The 21,045-nt window shown below is 33.5% G+C and overlaps 1 protein-coding gene across 25 annotated transcripts in view; it reads right to left on the bottom strand.

The window, feature by feature from the left end:
* The window catches only part of LOC143246533 (guanine nucleotide exchange factor DBS-like), a 121,205-nt gene that overhangs the window by 57,572 nt on the left and 42,588 nt on the right, over positions 1-21,045 (bottom strand). For 21 of the 25 annotated variants that reach the window (XR_013026052.1, XM_076493523.1, XM_076493469.1 and 18 more), the window contains one exon: positions 6,525-6,608. Coding sequence is in view for 24 of the 25 variants with exons in the window: in XM_076493523.1 (XP_076349638.1) it covers positions 6,525-6,608 (84 nt within the window). In the remaining variant the exon portion in view is untranslated. Of the gene's footprint in view, positions 1-6,524; positions 6,609-7,872; positions 7,943-14,880; positions 15,051-21,045 lie in introns of those variants that run through there. The other 4 variants (XM_076493610.1, XM_076493601.1, XM_076493548.1 and 1 more) reach the window with 2 other exon arrangements.

Here is a 21,045-nt window from a genome sequence, read left to right on the forward strand (position 1 = left end):
ACCAACAATGAGATGAAAAATGTAAAGTGGGTCAGAAGAGCAAAGCTACAGACAAGGCAGTCCTTATGTTTATGCTCATGTATTTAGTTAAGAATATATATGCTGATATTGAAACAAGTGTAGTGTGTGCTGGTTATTCATTGTCACTTTTACAGTCAATCAGTCACAGACACCTCCTGTAGAAGAATCCACACACACAAAAAAACAAACAAACAAACCTAACAGTGGCTATCCTCAACTAATCCTTTAAACCTGAAATGACTGATTGTTTTCATACTGTTTACTGATGGGGTATGCATATTGAATCACACTGAGAATTTAATGTGTTTACAACATTTAGTATAAAGAAATGATAAAAATAATTGTGTGAAATCACTCATTTTCCACATAATGTACATAGAGGACTCCAGCAATAATTAGTGAGATTAAGTGTCACTTTTGTGATGTATATGTTATTATGGATCTTGCAGCCAACAAAATCACACATCCATAAATAATTTGGGCATAGTTTTAAAAATGTGTTTGAAAAATTGGTTATTAAGTATTTCTTAATCTGGATTATTTGGAGACACTGACAAATGTTAGTCAAACAAAAAATTAGGACACCAAAAAGGATGTATGAAAAAAGTCACATAAAAATGTAAAAATTAACAGAAAGGATTTCTTAAAATACATTAAGGATAAACAAAACATTAAAATGGAGTAGAACCTTTGCAAGATGATAAAGAAGACTTATATTTGATGATTATGAGATGGTTGAGTTATAAAATTCTGCCTCATATTTAATATTCCTCATATTAAATAGCTGATGGATGGAAACAAGATGATGACATTAATTCTAAGTTTGTTGAGGAAGAATTGGGAAGTTAAGGTTTCTGGAGCAAATAAAATTTTCCCAAGGATTTATACAGAGATTAAAGACTGAGTATGTGAATTTTTCTGTAAGTCTTTGAACTGCAAGTAGTTACCAGAGGACTGGGAGTTGGCTAATGTTTCTCCTCTTTTTAAGAGAGGTGATAACAATTATTACCATTATATCAGTTGTTGGAAAAGTTTTAAGTTTGACAAAAGAAGGTTTACAAAGTACTTCAAAAAAATTATTATTTTAATGAATAGGTAAGTTGGTTGTACTAAGAAAAACATCTTGTCGTACAAATCTTTTAACATTCTTTGAAAAGGTTATTGCTTATGTAGATGAGTGTAAGGGTCTAGGTTTGGTATACATGGGTTTTCATACAGCATTCGACAAGGTGTCAAATAAAAGGCTTGTAAAAAAATATCTATAAATGTAAAGGATAGAAAATGGTTGGATAAAAAAACCAAATAGTTCTAACAGTTGAAGTTCAGTCAAACTGGATTAATGTCACATCTGTGGTACCTCAGGGCTCAGTCTTATAACCTTTTCTCTCTTTAACTTACATCAGTGGCACAATTGAAGAAATAGTCTGTAAATTACTTAAATTTGCTGATTACATCAAGGCCTTGGGTGTTGCTAGCTGTGGAGGATACTACTGCTTTACAAAAGACATTAGATCATTTAATGAGATGAATAAATAAATGGCAGATGGATTTTCATTATAATAACTGCATGATAAAGCATGTAAGCTATCACAATTTGAATTATAAGTATAACAGTGTTATGAAAGAAAGGGATCAGGGTGTATTGGTTGATCAGTCTCTGAAGCTATCCAACCAATGTGCTGTTGCTAGTGGTAGGAATTTAGAATGTATTTACAGTAATACTTAATACAAGTCTAAAAAGGTTATAAGTTTGTTGTATGGTTAACACATATTTAAAGTATTATGAACAGTACTTGGATCCTTACCTTAGGAAAGACATTGAGTTGTTCAAAGGATTCAGAGGAGGGTTACTAAAATGATGCCTGGGAAGGAGAGGTTAAGATATCTGAAATTGTTTCCTCTTAAAGTAAGAAGATTTATAGAGGGTCTGATTGAGGTGTTTAAGATTGCTACGGAAACTGATAATATAACTGCATCATCTTTTTTCACACTTAGTGGTGAAAATGGTAGGGTTAGTGGCAGGGTAGGGATTATCTTCAGCCAAGACAATTTTATTTATCTAACAGGGTGGTTGGCTTTTACGGAGGCTATATCTAGGTGAGTTTAAAAGAAAGCTTGATAATTGTGAATAACAAGAGCTGGCTTTGAGGTCCTTTATTTTAGTTTTATTTAATAGTTTTAGTTTAGAGAATGGGGTAGCTAGAAGTACCAAACATCACGTTATATGTTATGTTATTTCCAGAGCATCATTAGTATCTGAAGTTATTTGATAGGTTACAACACTCCTCTCAAGAACATCTCATTGGACTGAAGTCCAGTAGTAAACATGCAGTCCATTTCATATGTGTAATCTGTGGGCTAGATTACAATAACAAGGTGAAAACAGATATTATCATTCACTACTTTTGTTTACGTCTAACTGAACTAGCATAGAGAAGCACAAACAGTTGTATAATATAAAGTGTGTGGTGTGCAACATAATGGTACAACCAGCATTGAAATTTGTGAGATGTGGATCACCAAGACAGACCAATATTAATACTAATTCACCACTTTTGAATGTGTTTTCTGTGTAAAAACACTCCATTTGTACACAGCAATGTATCAAAAGACTAATGATACATCATATGTCCATACATTTTTGATGCTCACCAATTATTTTACCACCTTTTCAAAACCAATAAATTGGAAGTGTGCATTACACATTATATGTCTGTTTTTATTGTCAAGTAACCATACAAATATTATGATCCTTCACAGCCAAAAGGTGCACAAACAATACAACTATGACGGTCACAGATGTAAAATAAATCAACTAAACAGTGAGATCAAAAACAATTCATCATTTTTTTTAAAGACCAGAAAATGACAAACCAGATCAAGTGCTGAATCCCAAAAAAGCAGCACATTAGTAAAGTTAAAACAGAGTGAAAAATCTGGACTCACTGTTTTCAAATATACAGTTAGCACAAGGAAAAGGAATGAACTGATGGCCCTCTTCTTTAGTGTACCTTGTACAGGGAATAGATAGAAGATAAATCTGATATGTTTACCAGATGTGTTGTTGATAGTTGCACAATCAGTAATAAATTACAAAATCATTACAGTATTTCAGTTTGTTTTTAAGGTTTAACACTGTTGTTATTGGTTGTTATAGTTAACCTATTTTATCTTCACATACCACTTGTTTGTTGTTGTTTGCACTGTTTGTTTGTTTGTGTTTTTCAAAATAGGAAGAAGGGTATTCAGTGTTTTTAAACTTTTACCAAAGATGAATGTTTGGTATTTTTAATATTCTATCTTAGTCCAGTATTTCATATTAGAAAATTATTACTACCTATTTTAATATATGATGTGAAATATAATAATCCTTATGAATTAATTCTACCATCAATGCTCAACATATGAATCCCTTATTCATATTTTCTTTACATTTGCTACATAAATCATGCAGAATGGTTTAAATTTTTCAAACTGTTAGTATGAACTATGAACATACACAGGTTCACATTGATCTTCCAGTTAAAAACTTGAATCAGGTCATGTACTATTTCAGTATACTAACAAGCAACCTTTGCTGTAAGTGAAACCTTATATAAAGTTACGAGAATTATACTTTAATAGCATACACCTTCAGATAAATGGTGTCACAAGATTCTGAAGATTTAAGATTGGCTGCAAATTTGAGGTTGCCAAATTATCATGAATTCTCAAATGCTCTTCATATCTATTTTTACTAATTAGCAAAACATTCTCATTACTGAATGCAATGTACACTTTGTTTAAACATATCACACAATGCTTTTTGATTTCTCAAATTTCCCAGTAATATACTTGCTTTATACAAGTCAACATCTACCTAGTGGTAAAGACCACATATCCATCAGTACAAGAGAGACAAATGAATTTATGTATGACAAGTTATTTCTTTATTCTTACAAGAGACTTAAATATACACTAAATCTCATCGTAGTAATAAACTCTACTTAAACATAAAACTAACTTCCTTCTTATAGATATTATGACTAATGCCCTAAATATATTAATACTATTATTATAGGTTTCTTTGGTACATCAGACCTCAGAACGTTAAAGCATTTAGCCTTTCACTGATATTGCTATCACTGAAGTCACTACAACACTTATTTTGTTTGAAAAGTTGTTTAATGTAATATATATAATCACACAACTGAGAATAAATGCTTATTAGACTACCTGCATCAATGACCATTCCTATTACATATATTCAAAGAGATAAACCCCTGAACTCATTGTTATCTTGATTACCTCTTTAAATTATTATGACCTAATCTGGAAGGTAGGACACAGAAACATGTGTGCAACATACTTCTACTTTATCAAGCAAATTAGAATAACTGTTTACAGTGCTGTAAGAACAATCAGTAAGTATTTTAATCAAATTCAATTTAATTATATATCAATGTATCCAAGAATGGAAAACTCAATTTCCATTCATATTCCATTTGTTATTTAATAACATGGCTATAAGATTAAAAATGGTCAATGTGTCATCAATATATAACCTCCATACAAAATTATTTGGATTCAATAGAGTACACTCCAAGTATCATTCAGCAAAAAAACATCAAAAACAAAATAACCAAAACAGGTGTAAGCTCAGATCTTTGTTAATTTCATGAGCTTGTTCATAACTTGCTTCATTGTATACAAACTATTGCAATAGTTTGCCAAATTAAGGATTAACACAACTTAAGAGTTTGTATGAATTAATTTTGAAACTGCAAATTAAAATTTAGTTCTTCCTAAGTTGCAAGCTATTAAACTTAAACTATTTATAATTCTAACATAAACACATACTTATGTTCAATATTTAAATTATATAATGTATTAATGCAACTACATCTCACCTTTTTTGCTTGTGAAAAGTTATAAAACATTTGATTGTAATCAAATACAGCTTTTGTTTTGCTAATAAATTATGCAATGTTATAACATCTTTACATGCAACTTCTTTTACTACTGAGAAATTATTTAACCTGAAAACAGAATCAAATGCAGTGTTTGTTGTTAGTAACAATTTAGGCAATTTTACAACATAATTTTGTACAACAACTTTTGATAAAAATGACAGGCTATGTGATGTAATAATACAATAATAAACTGCATTTGTTTATATTGGCTAATTACATGCAACAATGATATACATATAATGTACTTTTGTTGACAGAAAGTCAGTTATTGTTTAAAAAGAATAATATACAGCCTTTGTTACCAGTGAGATTTTAAAGAGACATTCTCATCATGCAAGTTTTGTTTTTAATGACAACCTTTTTTTTTTGATGTTCTAGTAATTAGATAGAATTATTTCTGGCAAATAGCTATAAATACAATACAGCAGGTTACAGAAATGTTATTTAGAGGATAACTTCAAATACATAGAGCAAACAACTGAAACAAACACAAATATACAAATAAATAAAATCTTTATTCTCAAACATTTTAAACCTTAAATGATTCTATGTTTTTTCTCACTAAACTGACTAATGAAGCATGGAAGCAAGTAAAAATAAAAATGTCTACCCAGAACAGAGATCGAAATCAGAAGAATTATTAATCCACATTTTTAAATCAGACCACAGTCCCAGTGTGGTATTTTACAATCTTAAGGTTATTTATATTAATGGTCATTCCCATTTTACATATATTCATAAAATGACAAACTCTTCAACTCCTTATTAACTTGTACAATTATCTTGGTCACCCTTTGAAGTTATTATGACATCACTCAGAAGGCATGACACTGAAACAGAGTGAAGCAAGTACAACCCCTACAGAACAATTGGATTTACAAAAATATTATTAACTTCATGCAAAACATCCACAGAAAAATAAAAAATTAAATAAATATGCCCAAATAAGATATATAATTTACGAGTTATGAATGAATGTAATAGGCAGTTGTTTCGATTACGAAAATGTTAAGTTTCCATATGAAATGCATTGCAAGTAATTCATTAAGTCACGTATTAATGCAATACCTCTTTTTTTTATATATGAGTTGCAAAAAGATTTTACTATATCAATCTGAATGGTTAGTATACTTTATTAAGGTCTGTGATTCATGACTATAACTTTGATGATAGCATTACGTCCTTATTACTGATTTCTATCAAATCTTTCATACTTTTTCTTACTTTGAAACATGTATTTAAATCTTCATCAACCCCATCTAAGATATATATCACTATGTGCATGGAGTTACTGTTACATTAAAAAACTTATGAAACACTCTCTAATGGTATGGCTATTTTTATAAATAGGCTAAATTTCATTGGAGGTTGGTTTGGAAAGAACATAATCAGTGCCGTTTTTGCATATAAATTTGGAAAGAACATAGATATACTGCAGTATTTTTTGTTATGTATAGTAACTACTTGTATACAACGTCAACAAATGTAGTTAACATTTTAATACTTAATGCCTTTGTTGTACAACACGTGTTTTTAACAAAAAAGACCTACCAGTAATAATAGCATATTTCGTGTAGAGCAATTCTTCTACCTCTTTTACAGTTAAGTTACTTCCATTCTCTTCCATAGTTTCATCTGAAAGTAAATAAATTCCATATTTTATTAACAGTTAAGTTATATGCCCTTTATATTAAGTATCTTAAACATGACAGTGTGAGAATCTAATAATATTAATGCTATAGATTTTATTATTTTCATAACATCATTACACAATGTGATAAAAATACACACTCGTCTCTCTCTCTTAGACTTTTACTCTCTTATACAATACTGGAGTTTAAAGAAAGACAACAAAATATCTGAAACTGTCTTACAACAATGTTCCTGGTACATGTATGGAATGTACTGGAGTTTACATAAGTACTAAGTCAAAATGAACTAGAAATTCTATTAGCTGACTGATAAACTATAAACCTTATTTTTAACACGTATGTAATATAGAGAATATAATACTTATATTTCACATGGAGCACATTGGTAACTCAATATTACACAATATTTAACTGAGTTCAAAATAAAATAATATTTTCACAGCATTTCTACTGTTGAATAAACAATAAAAAAATATTAATACATTTAAAATGCAAGAACATCATAATTGTGCATGTACGCAGCAGCAGTTCAAGGAGATTCAGCCCAAACCCCGATTTTTGTAATGTAAAATAATTATGTTTATATAGTTATAGTGCAGCTGCTTATGGTATTTAACATTTTCTATAGTCTGAATTGTCTGATGAAGTATTATCATTTTCTGGCTTGAAATAGTCATATAACTCCTTGGCATTAGCATGCCTAGTATGCTAATTGTTTCTATATATATATATATATGTTGGCTTTTAATTTCCACATACATACTCAGGGAGAGGAGTCAGTAGAACCCCCTGTTTACATAATGTAAAATAATTATGTTTACATTGTTATATTGCAGCTGCTTATGGTATTTAATGTTCTCCACATAGTTTACACAGTTTGTGGATATTAAGTAAACAGTTATACAGTTTTTCAAGCTAGTGCATGGTTCTTAAACATTCCAGGCTTGCATAAAACTTTTTCCTTAAATTTTTAAAATTACAGCCACATTTATATTTTTAATATCTACCAATTAATACGAAAGATATGCTTGTGTTTTTCAGACATGATTGAAGAATGTGTGGTAGCATTTCTGTCAATTTTAAGGTAAGAAAATACCAGTGAGTCTATAAAAGTAAAGGATTAATCTATAAGGTAGTACAGTGGTATGTACATACATGTATGTGGAAAGTTCAGATAGGTCTTATTACAAATTTTATGATATTTTATACTGATTGTGTCATGTACAACTGTCATTAACTCCACTTACCACCAGTGGTACCCAAACCACAGTTTGAGAATTTCTGATTTAAGCTGTTTTTCATACAAAATTGCTTCCAGACTTAATCTCATGGCATCATTTTTATTTTTTTTTACAAATTTTCCAGCGTGTTATTTGCTGAGCCCACTGTGGGAAATCGAGCCCCTGATTTCAGCGTTGCAAATCCGTACCAGCGGGGGGGCAAATTTTCTAGAGAACAGTCCTTTAGGCTTAGCATGGTTCGGTGGTTAGAGCGCTCAAATCGTAATCTGAAGGTGGCGGATTCGGATCCCTGTCGCACCAATCATGCTCGCCCTTTTACCCATGGGGGCTTTATAATGTAATGATCAATCCAACTATCTGTTGTTAAAAGAATACCCCAAGAGTTGACAGATGGTGGTTATGACTAGCTGCCTTCTCTCTCGCCTCACACTGCTAAATTAAGAACGGCTAGTGCTGATAGCTCTCGTGTAGCTTTGTGCGAAATTCAAGAAAATAAACAGGCATGTCCCTAGACCCCAATGGCATTAACATGGTTTACATATTGATTGTGCTTCACTAAGTAGGTGTTGGTTTTGATCTGACAAATAGAATTTTCCTTTCGAAACATTCTGTGTACCGGCCTATTCATGACATAATAACACGTCAACATCTGAAATCTCTCAAGCTGAAATTTTAATCTATGTTATATACATAATGCAAACGCAGCTGTTGCTATTTTCTAAATCGAATGCACTCTGACAATCAGTTATTAACGAACTACCACTTGACGAAACTGAATACACAGATTCCCACTTACAAACAACAAGTCACAGGATCTCGAGCGAAAATTATAGTATACACGTACATTAAGTTATTCTGGTTAACACTGGCAGGAAGTTTAAACCCAATACACATTTATACATAATCGAAAATGCTGTTTACGTATGTGTTATTGTGATGAATAAAAGTTGTATCCGCAAAAGTATTCTGTTTTAGAACAAAGCCACACTAGGCTACCTGCTGTGTCCACAGCGAGGAATCAAACTCCGTATTTTAGCATTGTAAGTCTGTAAACTTGTTCATGTAATGCATTTTAATTTCAATATTTTGGAAACATTACCGAACGTCAAGTTGTACAACTCTTAAGCACATATTCACAACTGAATACGTATGATGATAAAACGTGTGTGTGAAATGCATACGAGTATCCCGAAAAATTCAGTATTGTATGTTTACATTTTAAAGATAATTTTATTGTACAAAAACGTTTGTTTGTATTTGAGTTTTGCGCAAAGCTACACGAGGGCTATCTGCACGTGCCGTCCTAATTTATCAGTGTAAGATAAGAAGGGAGGCACTAGTCATCACCGCCCACTGCCAACTCTTGGATTACTCTTTTACCAACGAATAGTGAGAATGACAGTCACAGAGGGAGCATATTTGATGTAACGCGGATTCGAACCCGCGACCCTCGGATTAGAAGTAGAGCGCCTTAACCACCTGGCAATCTAGAGCCTGTAGAAAAACGTACTCACTAAACTTGTACACTACAGTTTAACTTGTATATATCGCGTATTTCTATTAACGGATTAAAATGATTACATTTCATCAAATAATTCACAGATTATTGTAAATTTGAAATGTATACTACTCTTTGGGATAAGAGAACATGAAACACGCACAATTAGTAACTTGTGCATAGCCTCTGGCAAATAGAAAACAATCAAACAAAAATACGTAAAATAATTATCAATCATGTTGGAACTTTTCGTACAACTAACTAAAAAACAACTCTCTCTAATATTCTGAGCCTCAACGTAACTGTGAATTATTTATGTAAAGTTTAATGTGATGTAACTCAAGCTATCGTAAGAAAATAATATCTGCTATTTATTTTAAGAAACATTAAATCTATAACAGAAAAATATATATGTATATTTTAATATTTCGCTATTTGGCGTCTTTTCTCAAGTTTTACAAAAATAAGCTGTTTTATTTGAAATAACACTTAGCTCCGATTGCATAAAAACAAACATATATTCAACCCGATAACTTATTAGATAACAAAAGACCAAGTAAATGAATAACATGTCACTTTAACAAGGTCTTATTGTTATTTTCCTCTGATTAAGTAAAAACAAATTAATTAACTGTTTACACAGCCACACACATAACAACATAACATAGTTTCTACCTCTACTTACACTTCACAATATTTTCATTTCTCCTTTAGAACCAAAGTCAAATCAATTTCAGTCTGTTTTAAAACCTTTCACGTTGATTTTTGCTTTTACATTTGTACCTCAATCTCAAAATATTAACATGCAATTGTTAAAATACCAGAATTGTTCATCAAAATAACACGTTTAAATCCGTTTTCAAAATATACTACGCACACACTGTGAATAGTCTCTTTCTAACATCTCTTTGCTACTATTGGATTTTAGACTTTTGGTGGAAAGGTTTGTTTGTATGTTTTGAATTTCGGGCAAAGCTGCACTAGCCGTCCCTAATTTAGCAGTGTAAGACCAGAGGGAAGGCAGCTAGTCATCACTACCCACTGTCAGTCAACCCTTGGCTTACTCCTTCAGGAACAAATAGTAAGATTGACCGTTACATTATAACGCTGTTACGGCTGAAAGTGCGAGCATGTTTGGTGTGAGAGATATTCAAACCCGCGGCCCTCAGATCATGAGTTCAGCGTCCTAATCACCTAGCCATCATAATGTGATGATAAACCTTATCTTGTAGAGGGAAAAGGAGATACTGTTTAATTTTAGTGAAAGCAACCCGTTAGGTTAATTAGAATATCCATTACTTTCAATTTTGAAGCCATAATTTGATTTACTAAAACTTTTTATATTAAAATTGCATAGACTTTTCTTTCATAAGTTAGATCACATTGGTTTCCTTACATAAGTTTCTCAATTTATAAAAATTATTCTTCGCGTTGTTTTGTTTTTTGAATTAAACACAAAGCTACACAATGGGCTATCTGTGCTCTGCCCACCACGGGTATCGAAACCCAGTTTTTCACGTAGTAAGTCCCCAGACATACCGCTGAGCCACTGGGGGGCATTATTCTTCGTAAATTCCTCCGGTAACCACTGTCTTAGTGTAAAAATGTACTGAAGAAAAACAATATACATGTGTATATTATTTTGCCACGGCATAACGACTCATACAATGGCTTTAAGTTTTCCTTTTTCAAGAACAAACTTTTAGCTCGTGCCTCCGTCATCTTTTGATCAATTTGAGATCTAATTACAGTTTCGGACTCAGGGGGTCAAATCCTTCGGGTTAATGTATCTGATCATGTCCAAGGTCTCACAAATTCATGTATTTTAATTTCAATTTGAGGGAAGGTTGATAGAGGTCCTGATGAGTAATAAAATTAAATGGAGTATGTACACAACTCACGCTTCTCACTGTTGGCGCACAAAAATAAATCTAATTAGGAGGAGTAAAGGGTCTCAGGTTAATTTCCTCTAACTCGACCTAAAAGAATTTCAAGTGCCGCGACTATTAAAGATTCCCTCTTATTTTCTGTTACCTTCGTCAAAAAAAGGCTTGACCACTCACTTTCACTACTCTTAAATCAGTTCCTGATGTTTTTCACCCTATCAATAACTTTACGCTGAGCCGAAATAAAGAAGCAATGATTGTTGTTTCCCAGTAAGCATAAAGCTACGAAACGATTTAACAATGCTTTGCTCACAACGGCTATCGGAACCCGGTTTCTAGCAGTCGAAGTCCACAGACATACATACCACTATGCCACTGGGAGTCAAGAATCGATGACTAAATTGTATTTTAAACAACGGGCTTATTTCAATTCACGTACGTTTTACGTATTTTCTCACCGCTATTATAGTGCACATTTCTCACGGTATTTTGGAGGACTGAGAGCAGTATGCTACATAGTGCACATTTCTTACGGTATTTTGGAGGACTGAGAGCAGTATGCTGCATAGTGCACATTTCTTACGGTATTTTGGAGGACTGAGAGCAGTATACTACATAGTGCACATTTCTTACGGTATTTTGGAGGACTGAGAGCAGTATGCTAACTATTAATTCATTAACACTTCTTTCTCAATTAGGTTTATTCTTTCTGAAAGATTTATTGAGGAAGCAATGCAAATTAAAACTAATAAGCAAGTTTTAAGACTAGTTTGTTTTGAATTTCGTGCAAAGTTACACAAGGGCTATATGTGCTAGCCTTCCTCAACTTAGCAGTGTAAGACTAGATAGAAAGCAGCTAGTCATCACTATCCACTGCTAACTCCTAGGCTACTCTTTTACCAACAAATTGTGGGATGAACCGTCACTTTATAATCCCCTCCCAGCTGAAAGGGGGAGCACGTTTGGTATGACAGGAATTTGAACCCACGACTCTCAGATTACGAGTGGAATGTCTTAACCAACTGGCTATGTCTGCTCTTGTTTTTAAGAGATTTTATCTCACTATAGACACTTTTACAAACAGTTCTACGAAAATAACTGAATGGTTAATTGATATTAAAAACATCAGTATTAGTCTTCTAAACAGCAACAACACAGCAGACTATTTAACATTCAGAAAAATAAAACAAATTTACATATCTAAATATATCTTGATTATTGCCTTTTGATTCGGTGTATTTTTGTGTTTTTCTTATAGCAAAGCTACACCGGGCTATCTGTTGTTTTCACCGAGGGGAATCGAACACCTGATTTTAGCGTTGCAAATCCAGAGACTTACTGCTGGTCCCAGTAGGGAACCTTTTGATTTGGTTTGGATATACTGACTGAAACCATTATGACACAGGAGACCTAATATCGCTGGTACTTATTCAAGCAGTTTGATATTAGGGTACGAGTAATTTATTAAAGTAAAACATAATCTATTAATCTACAAAAAATATATAATATACCTTACTAATAATGATTAATGTTGAAAACATTTTGTGAAGTTTTATGATAAAGAAGCTAATACATACGCAAGGCTAATGTCAGAAAATTCAATATATTAGCATACGGCTCTTGCACCAAAGGTTAGTATTAACCTGCTAGAAGAAACAGATAACCAAAATCTCTGTTTTAACTTAAGGCCTAAAGATTAAAAACATCATACTCAAATGAAAGTGATAATTTTATCATATATATATGGTAAGAATAACAAATCTAAATGTTTCATAATATTTCGATTCCACTGGTAAACATAGTTTAGTGTAATTAAAGCAACAGGAAGCTGTGTGTCATTATAATGTACAAAATAAGTTGCCTATGGCTGTCTCTTCTACTAACCTACGAGAGGGCACTTCTAAATGTAATTGACGTGTGTCGTAACACGTACAGAAATGATATTCTAATTTTCCTAAGTCGTACAAATAAATGGAACGATACCCAGAAAAAAAAAAAAGGATAAATAATTGTTAAATGGCTTTATCTTCGTTTGTCATAAGTTTTTTTTTAAATTATACATCTAAAAAAATCCCTCCAGATATAAAATATCAACTTGTTGATATTAAGATAATAATAACCACATAGTTTATTTTCGCAAGCTAAATCGCTATATATTGTATGTTCAAGTTGACTTTCGTTTAAACACTTGATTCCACAAATATTCTGACTAACAAATAACATTCGTCAGGGATTTATCCAACTTTAAAATGCTTAACTTTAAATTAACTTTAATTATTTTCTTTCGAGGAGCCTGTCTTATGGTCAAGTAAGTTGTCTGGCGACAAACAAGTAAATACCTAGACAGTTGTAAGTAGCTTATTGAAATAGAGTAAATCTGAATATCCTTTCACTTGTAATAAGGCACAAAGTATAATGATGTACAGTCAAATTTGTCCATCAAACCAGGCCTGGCTTGGGCAGGTGGGTTAAGGAGATCGACTCGTAATTAGAGGGTCGCGGGTTCGAATCCCCGTCACACCAAACATGCTCTCCCTTTTAGCCGTAGGGGCGTTATAATGTGACAGACAATCCCACTCTTCGTTAGTAAAAGAGTAGCCCAACAGTTGGCGGTGGGTGGTGATGACTAGCTGCCATCCCTCTAGTCTTACACTGCTAAATTAGGGACGGCTAGCACAGATAGCCCTCGTGTAGCTGTGCGAGAAATTCAAAAACAAAACAAAAACCATCACATCCATAGTAACAATTTAATTACGCACGAAATACTTAAATCAACACGTGCAACACACAGACTACTCAATAGACTGGCACCAATGAAAATCAACGAAAAATATGAATTACTTAAAGCAGATTAGAAATTTTCATTACTTATTAAGCAAAATTTCATGAAGTAATTATTTCACATTACAAAAGGTAATACTTGTGATAAAAGAATTTACAATTATTTGAAGTTTGTACTATAATAATTTCGAAACACTTTTATAATATTCAAGCCTAAATAAGTCTACCTTTTTAAGTAAGACGTATAATGCACATACGCAGCAAATTTGTGATAAAGTAAAAATTACGTCGATAAAAAACAAGAGCTGAAACCTTTGTACGCATATACGTATATAACAGTATATTTCTGTACATAATATTATTATTTGTAATTAAGCACAGCTACACAATGGGCTATTTGTGCCCTACCCGCTACGGGTATCGAAACTTGGAATCTAGCGCAGACATACCGCTATACCACTGAGGGTCTTCCGTACATAAGGAATCATAAAACACTAAGGTCAAAACTAGGATATTTTTAAACGCAGAATCAGATTTAAAATGCAATTCGAACTCTTAGAACTATAACCCTTTACATAAGAAAATATATATTATATCAACCTAATATATACTTAGAAATTTTGTGTGAATAAATGGAAATACATAGGCTACATAAATAAACTCCAGTTGAAGAACACAGAGAAATAAAGCTTAGAATTCCACTGTTTAACGTCAACTTTACGATTCAGTGTTCTTATTACGTCCAGGTACAACTATCAGACAATAGGTTGGCAAAAGTCGTATGTGGTAAACCATAATTTACATAGATGACCTTCGGCTACGTAAATGTTATGCATGTACAATACTTACATTGTTTTTCCAGTTACAGTATACGCTTGAAATTCACTTAACTTTGCACCATTAATGATGTTACTAATACACATTACGTTAAAATAAATCTTCATCCAACACATTTATATTCGAAACACCGCTAAAACACATCAAGCCACGTAAAGACAGAGGGCACTGTAATCTAGACTAACCCAGTGAGCTGTATATAATACGAGTCAATGCGGATCGCGTGGCAAACTACGTATGCAAACAGAAAAACACGTTTTCCTTTTTCGCAAGCTAGAACAGGTACATAAGGGATCTAAATATCTAAACTATGAAATAAATCCAACAAATAATGAAACTTAGTAGTATTTGCTGATTTGAAAACTAACCTGCATGAGTGCGATTTGGGGCAAAAATGTGGGTGAGGGTAAAAAAAGTCTAACACTAGTAATTATGAATTTGATGTTTGTATTGTCCCTCCTCCAATAATCCCGCTTATACATACACTTATTATAGTATAAAACTGTTACTTTATTTTTCTGTTTTACTCGTGATCGATGTCTCTTTCACTCCAGTTGTTCGGTGTAGGCTTATAACACTAAAAATCTTAATTCGATACCTGTGGCATCTACAGCACAGACAGCTCAAAGCGCAGCTTTGCGCTTAAAAACAACCAAATCAACCCATGTCTCTTCAATCACCTACTTCGAACACAGCTCCAAGCTAAGCTATACCAGGTAATGGAAGGATCCACTTACATACTAGACTGGCTGGATTGAAGACCACGACCAACTGGAGTGAGATACTACATCCAGTAATTTATTTCTTACAGTATTACATTTTTATCGAAACCTAAAACGTTTACACTAGAGCAAAATACAAAATATGCCATATTTTTTTCGACTACGTACATTGGTATAAAAGCAGGCGTATTTCTAACATACACTGATCTCTGATGTCATTATTAAACACTATGTACACAAAACAAGTGAACTAGCCTTAAATGGAACATTTTCTGTAAAATAACAATCCCAGTCACAACAAACATGTTCGCCTTTTTAGCCGTAGGAGTGTTATAATGTGACGGGCAATCGTATTATTCATTAGTAAAAGAGTAGCCCAAGAGCTAACGGTGGGTGGCGATGAGTAGCTGCCTTCTCTCTAGTCTTCTGCTAAATTAGGGGCAGCTAGTGCAGATAGCCCTCGTGTAGTTTTGTGCGAAATTCAAAACAAACAAACAAAACCTTCATGTGCTGAAGTCCATCGATCAATAAAGTTGAAATTGGTTGACACTGTGACGTAAAGTATTTATAATCGTTACCGTCACTAAATAATATACTCCGACAACCTAAATTATTTTCAAACCTGCATAATTTTATATGTGTATATCAGTATACAAGTAATATTTGTTTTGAATTTCGCGCAAAGCTACATGATGGCTATCTGCGCACAAGCAATCGACTACACTTCTATTAAAACTTATTTATTAATATTATATTGATTGAGAATTGAGAAAAATTGAGAAAAATAAAATTCGTGCAAACAGTTTTAGACATATTTTGTGTACTAAATTATCTTTTTTTCTTATAAACCGTTTAATTAAAACACTGGACCATGAATTTCCCGTTTTCAAACCGGTTTATTTAGTATCCTGGAAATGACATTTTGATTATTAGAACAACAAATATTCAACTTTTCACGTTATTGTTACATTACAACAATCTGTTATCTACAAACTGGTAAAAAAACAAAAAGTAACTAGAGCATCAACCAACATTTTAAATTTCAAAGTAAAAACATTAATTCTACCTGTATCAAACTATATACGAACAATACAGTACTAATCGCGGCCCAGCATGGCCAGGTGGTTTTAAGGTTGTCAACTCGTAATCCGAGGGCTGCGGGTTCAAATCCCCGTCGCACCAAACATGCTCCCCCTTTCACTCGTGGGACGTTATAAAGTCAATTCCACTATTTGTTGTTAAAAGCGTAACCCAAGACTTGGCGGTGGGTGGTGATAACTAGCTGCCTTCCCTCTAGCCTTACACTGGTAAGTTATGGACGGCTAGGGCAGATAGCTGTTGTGTAGCTAAACAAATAGTACTAAATGAACGCAACTAACGTGTTTACAAGCCTCCCGTGGCTCAGCGGGAATCCTGAAAGCTGATAACACTAAAGATCTAGTTTCTATATTCTCGGTGGGCACAGCGCAGATTGCGATAGCCAAAAACATAGCTTTGCGCTTAACAACAAACAAAACTACACAGTGGACAAGTATCGAATCCAGTTTTTTAGCGTTTTAAGCCTTCAGACTTATCGCTAAGCTATTGAAGAGGGGGACCCATTATGTTTCTTTGTGTTAAACAACGAACACGAAAACATGTTTACGTCATCTTTCATTACATTAACAGACAGACAGAATGTCATGTATAAAGTTATACGAACTGGGAAATTTTTGAACTTTTTCAACGATATCAACCGTGAAGACAGAGACCCGAGTGGATTATTTTCATTTATTATTATTACTTGACACAAAATATGGATCAAAACAGAAAATCTAACAATTTATATCAACCGTGAAGACAGACACCCGAGTGCATTATTTTCATTTATTATTATTACTTGACACAAAATATGGATTAAAACAGAAAATCTAACAATTTATATCAACCGTGAAGACAAACACCCGAGTGCATTATTTTCATTTATTATTATTACTTGACACAAAATATGGATTAAAACAGAAAATCTAACAATTTATGTCAACCGCGAAGACAGAGATCCGAGTGGATTATTTTCATTTATTATTATTACTTGACACAAAATATGGATTAAAACAGAAAATCTAACAATTTATATCAACCGTGAAGACAGACACCCGAGTGGATTATTTTCATTTATTATTATTATTACTTGACACAAAATATGGATTAAAACAGAAAATGTAACAATTTTGTGCTAAGATGTCGTAACAAATGTAGTAAACGATTCTTATAGGTGGTGTGGGTTTGTGGATTTTGAGCAAGACTACACGAGGGCTACCTGCGCTAGACGTTCCTAATTTACCAGAGTAAGTCTAGAGGGAAGGCAGGTAGTCATCACCACCCACCACCAACTATTAGGGTACTCTTTTACCACTGAATAGTAGGATTGACCGTAACATTAAACGCCCCACGGTGGAAGAGCGATCATGTTTGGCGTGACGGGGAATCGAACCCGCGACCCTCGGATTACGAGTCGAGAGCTCATAGTATCGACACTCAAGCAAAATTTATAGTTTTCCAAAAACTATTTTTTTAGCTAGTAAATAAACCTGGGTAGTATTACACAAGGTGACTTTCATTAGCCTTCTTAGGAAATTTATGCAACCGTGTGAACGTGAAAAAGGGGTTAAGGGGTAAGAAGATGACATATAGAACCTTTGACACACTTGCTGCACCATGGGCATTAGCTCGGCAGATCTGAGTATAAGAAATGGAGTACAGAGGTTCTTCACGTATACACTGTATATATGAAATCATACCGATGTGATAACTATGCAATATGAAAAAACTTTCTGTCAATTTTAGGCAGAATCTTCTCCTAAACGAGTAGACTGATCCAGACCAAACTTCGAATGATAACTTTGAATTCCAAAAGCAAACCAAATCATACTAAACTTTCTGGGCCTGGCATGGCCTAGCGCGTTAAGGCGTGCGCTTCGTAATCTGAGGGTCGCGGGTTCGCGCCCGAATCGCGCCAAACATGCTCGCCCTCCCAGCCGTGGGGGCGTTATAATGTGACGGTCAATCCCACTTTTCGTTGGTAAAAGAGTAGCCCAAGAGTTGGCGGTGGGTGGTGATGACTAGCTGCCTTCCCTCTAGCCTTACACTGCTAAATTAGGGACGGCTAGCACAGATAGCCCTCGAGTAGCTTTGTGCGAAATTCCAAAGAAAAAAAAAACAAACTAAACTTTCTTCTGCATTAAAAAATAACAATATTTTGTATCATAATAACCCCTACGTTTTACTGCACTAACTGGTGTTTAAACAAACTTCGAACGTTGCGAATGAAATTTGCACTATTTTAGCTTCTTTATAATAATAAACAAAATATAAAGTAATAAAATATCTGGCTACAATGCGGATAATAAAAATATTAATACTGTTTTACTTCCCGCTCTTTTTCCGATTCATCTTATTTAACTTCTGATTTATACTAGGGTTAGAACAAGCGATTAAATCTAAATTAGAGAAGTATTTCATTATTAAAATACGTTTAGAATATTTTTTACTTCTTGATGTGGAATACAGTTTTCCACAGAAGCAAAATTCAAGCTTATTATTACGTCTAATGCATTAAATGTACCAAATTCAGAAAGTAGAAATATCGATCACATCTACACTGTGAAATGGATTACTTTGAACAAAGAAGTGACGCAACTACTTTCCCATTTCTGCCGAGTTTTTCGATTCGACTGCTACTTCCTCAATTCCTATCCACTTCCCTCACCTTACAACAGTTTTCTTGGAGAATAAATGCTGTTAATAACTCTCACAGAGATTTTGTTTACATTTTGCCAATTTGTCCGTGTTTTCAAGAGAGAAACGACTGAAGAGTGCATTCTCCTTAAACTAACATGAAAAACTTTCAGGTAAATTATTTAAAGTGCACTAAAAGAACTTGAAAAAGAAAGCTAATTAAGGAGTGAGAGTTCACTTTTATTTGTAGAATTTCCCTAGATATGTCGGACTTTCACCAAGGGAAAAGCTGCGTACGTAATTTGTCGATCAAACAAATTGGTCAAGCAACACATCTACTTAATTATTATTGTTTAACATGTGACAAGTTTTCAACATTTTTAATATAAATGTTTTATGATTATGTTTAGTAATTACGTGTTATAAGTTCTACCTAAACATTATCCTTAAAATGAGTTTGAAGTGTTGTGAATACGAGTGATGGCTCTCGTTCTCGTTTGGCTCAACAATAACCTACAGGGTTCTTGTGCGCCGCCAGGTGTGGCGCAAATTGCATTCTATCACCTTGTGAGTTGCTAGTACTTTATATTGGTAACTTCCTCGGCGCTCGTGCATGTTCTTCGCTATCTTTATTCCACGATTTGTGCTTTATCTTGTAATATCCTTGTTTGTAGTACTGTTAATAACAGAGAAGTACAAAAAGCCTTTTATTTTCTTAACAAAACGATCATTACGCAATAAATTACAGCGTCTAGCTCTAGATACGAGGTTATAATTTCGAAATTAAGTCTAGTCTCATTTAACATATATGTATATCGAAAAGTACACTCTAAGATGACGTACCCTGGGTTCTTTCCTAGGAAAACTGCAACCAATACAAGTCTTATGAATACAGTTGATAAATATCTAAAGTTTGCAATAACAAATGTTTAAAAATCATATTTCTTGATTTGTGCATCACACACACACACACACACACACACACACACACACATATATATATGTAGGTAAACTGAAACAATTTACTGTCTTCCTGAGATATGGTTATTACTACGTTGTACAACAATGTTAAATATATTTATTTCGGATAGTCGTTTGCCAACAATGGGTAACTACCGTATAACTAAGTTATGTTACGATGATTCAATGGAACAGCTAATCACAGACTAATTGTGATCATTGTTAACAAAGTTTACGTATTTCAATTTTATCAAACTCGATATTATATTATTTGTTCCACAACAGTAAGCCCTTTAGAATGTTAGGTCTGTATATCATATCTAACATTCATACTCGTATTAATTTCTGTACGTTTTCCCCCGATGAGGAATGTCTGGGAAGAAAGATCCTAAAGAAGAATAGTTCATGAAGTAAATAACACAAAATATTAGATTGTCACCTATAAACTGTACAATTTTCATCTACATCATCCGAATATACTGCAACAACAGCAGGTTGTTAAATTGGTCATCTGTTCTGGTACTGCAGAAAAATGTTTGTTTCTTTTGTTTTGTTAAATTTGCGCAAAGCTACACGAGGGCTATTTGCGCTAGTCGTCCCTAACTTGGCAGTGTAAGACTAGATGTAAAGCAGCTAGTCATCACCATTCACTGCCAACTCTTGGGCTACTATTTTATCAATAAATGGTGGAATTGACTATCACATTATAATGCCCCCACAATTGAAATAGTGAGCATGTTTGGTGTGACGGGGATTCGAACCCGCGACCCTCAGATTA

This window comes from Tachypleus tridentatus, chromosome 1, assembly GCF_004210375.1.
Source record: "Tachypleus tridentatus isolate NWPU-2018 chromosome 1, ASM421037v1, whole genome shotgun sequence".
NCBI lineage: Eukaryota > Metazoa > Arthropoda > Merostomata > Xiphosura > Limulidae > Tachypleus > Tachypleus tridentatus.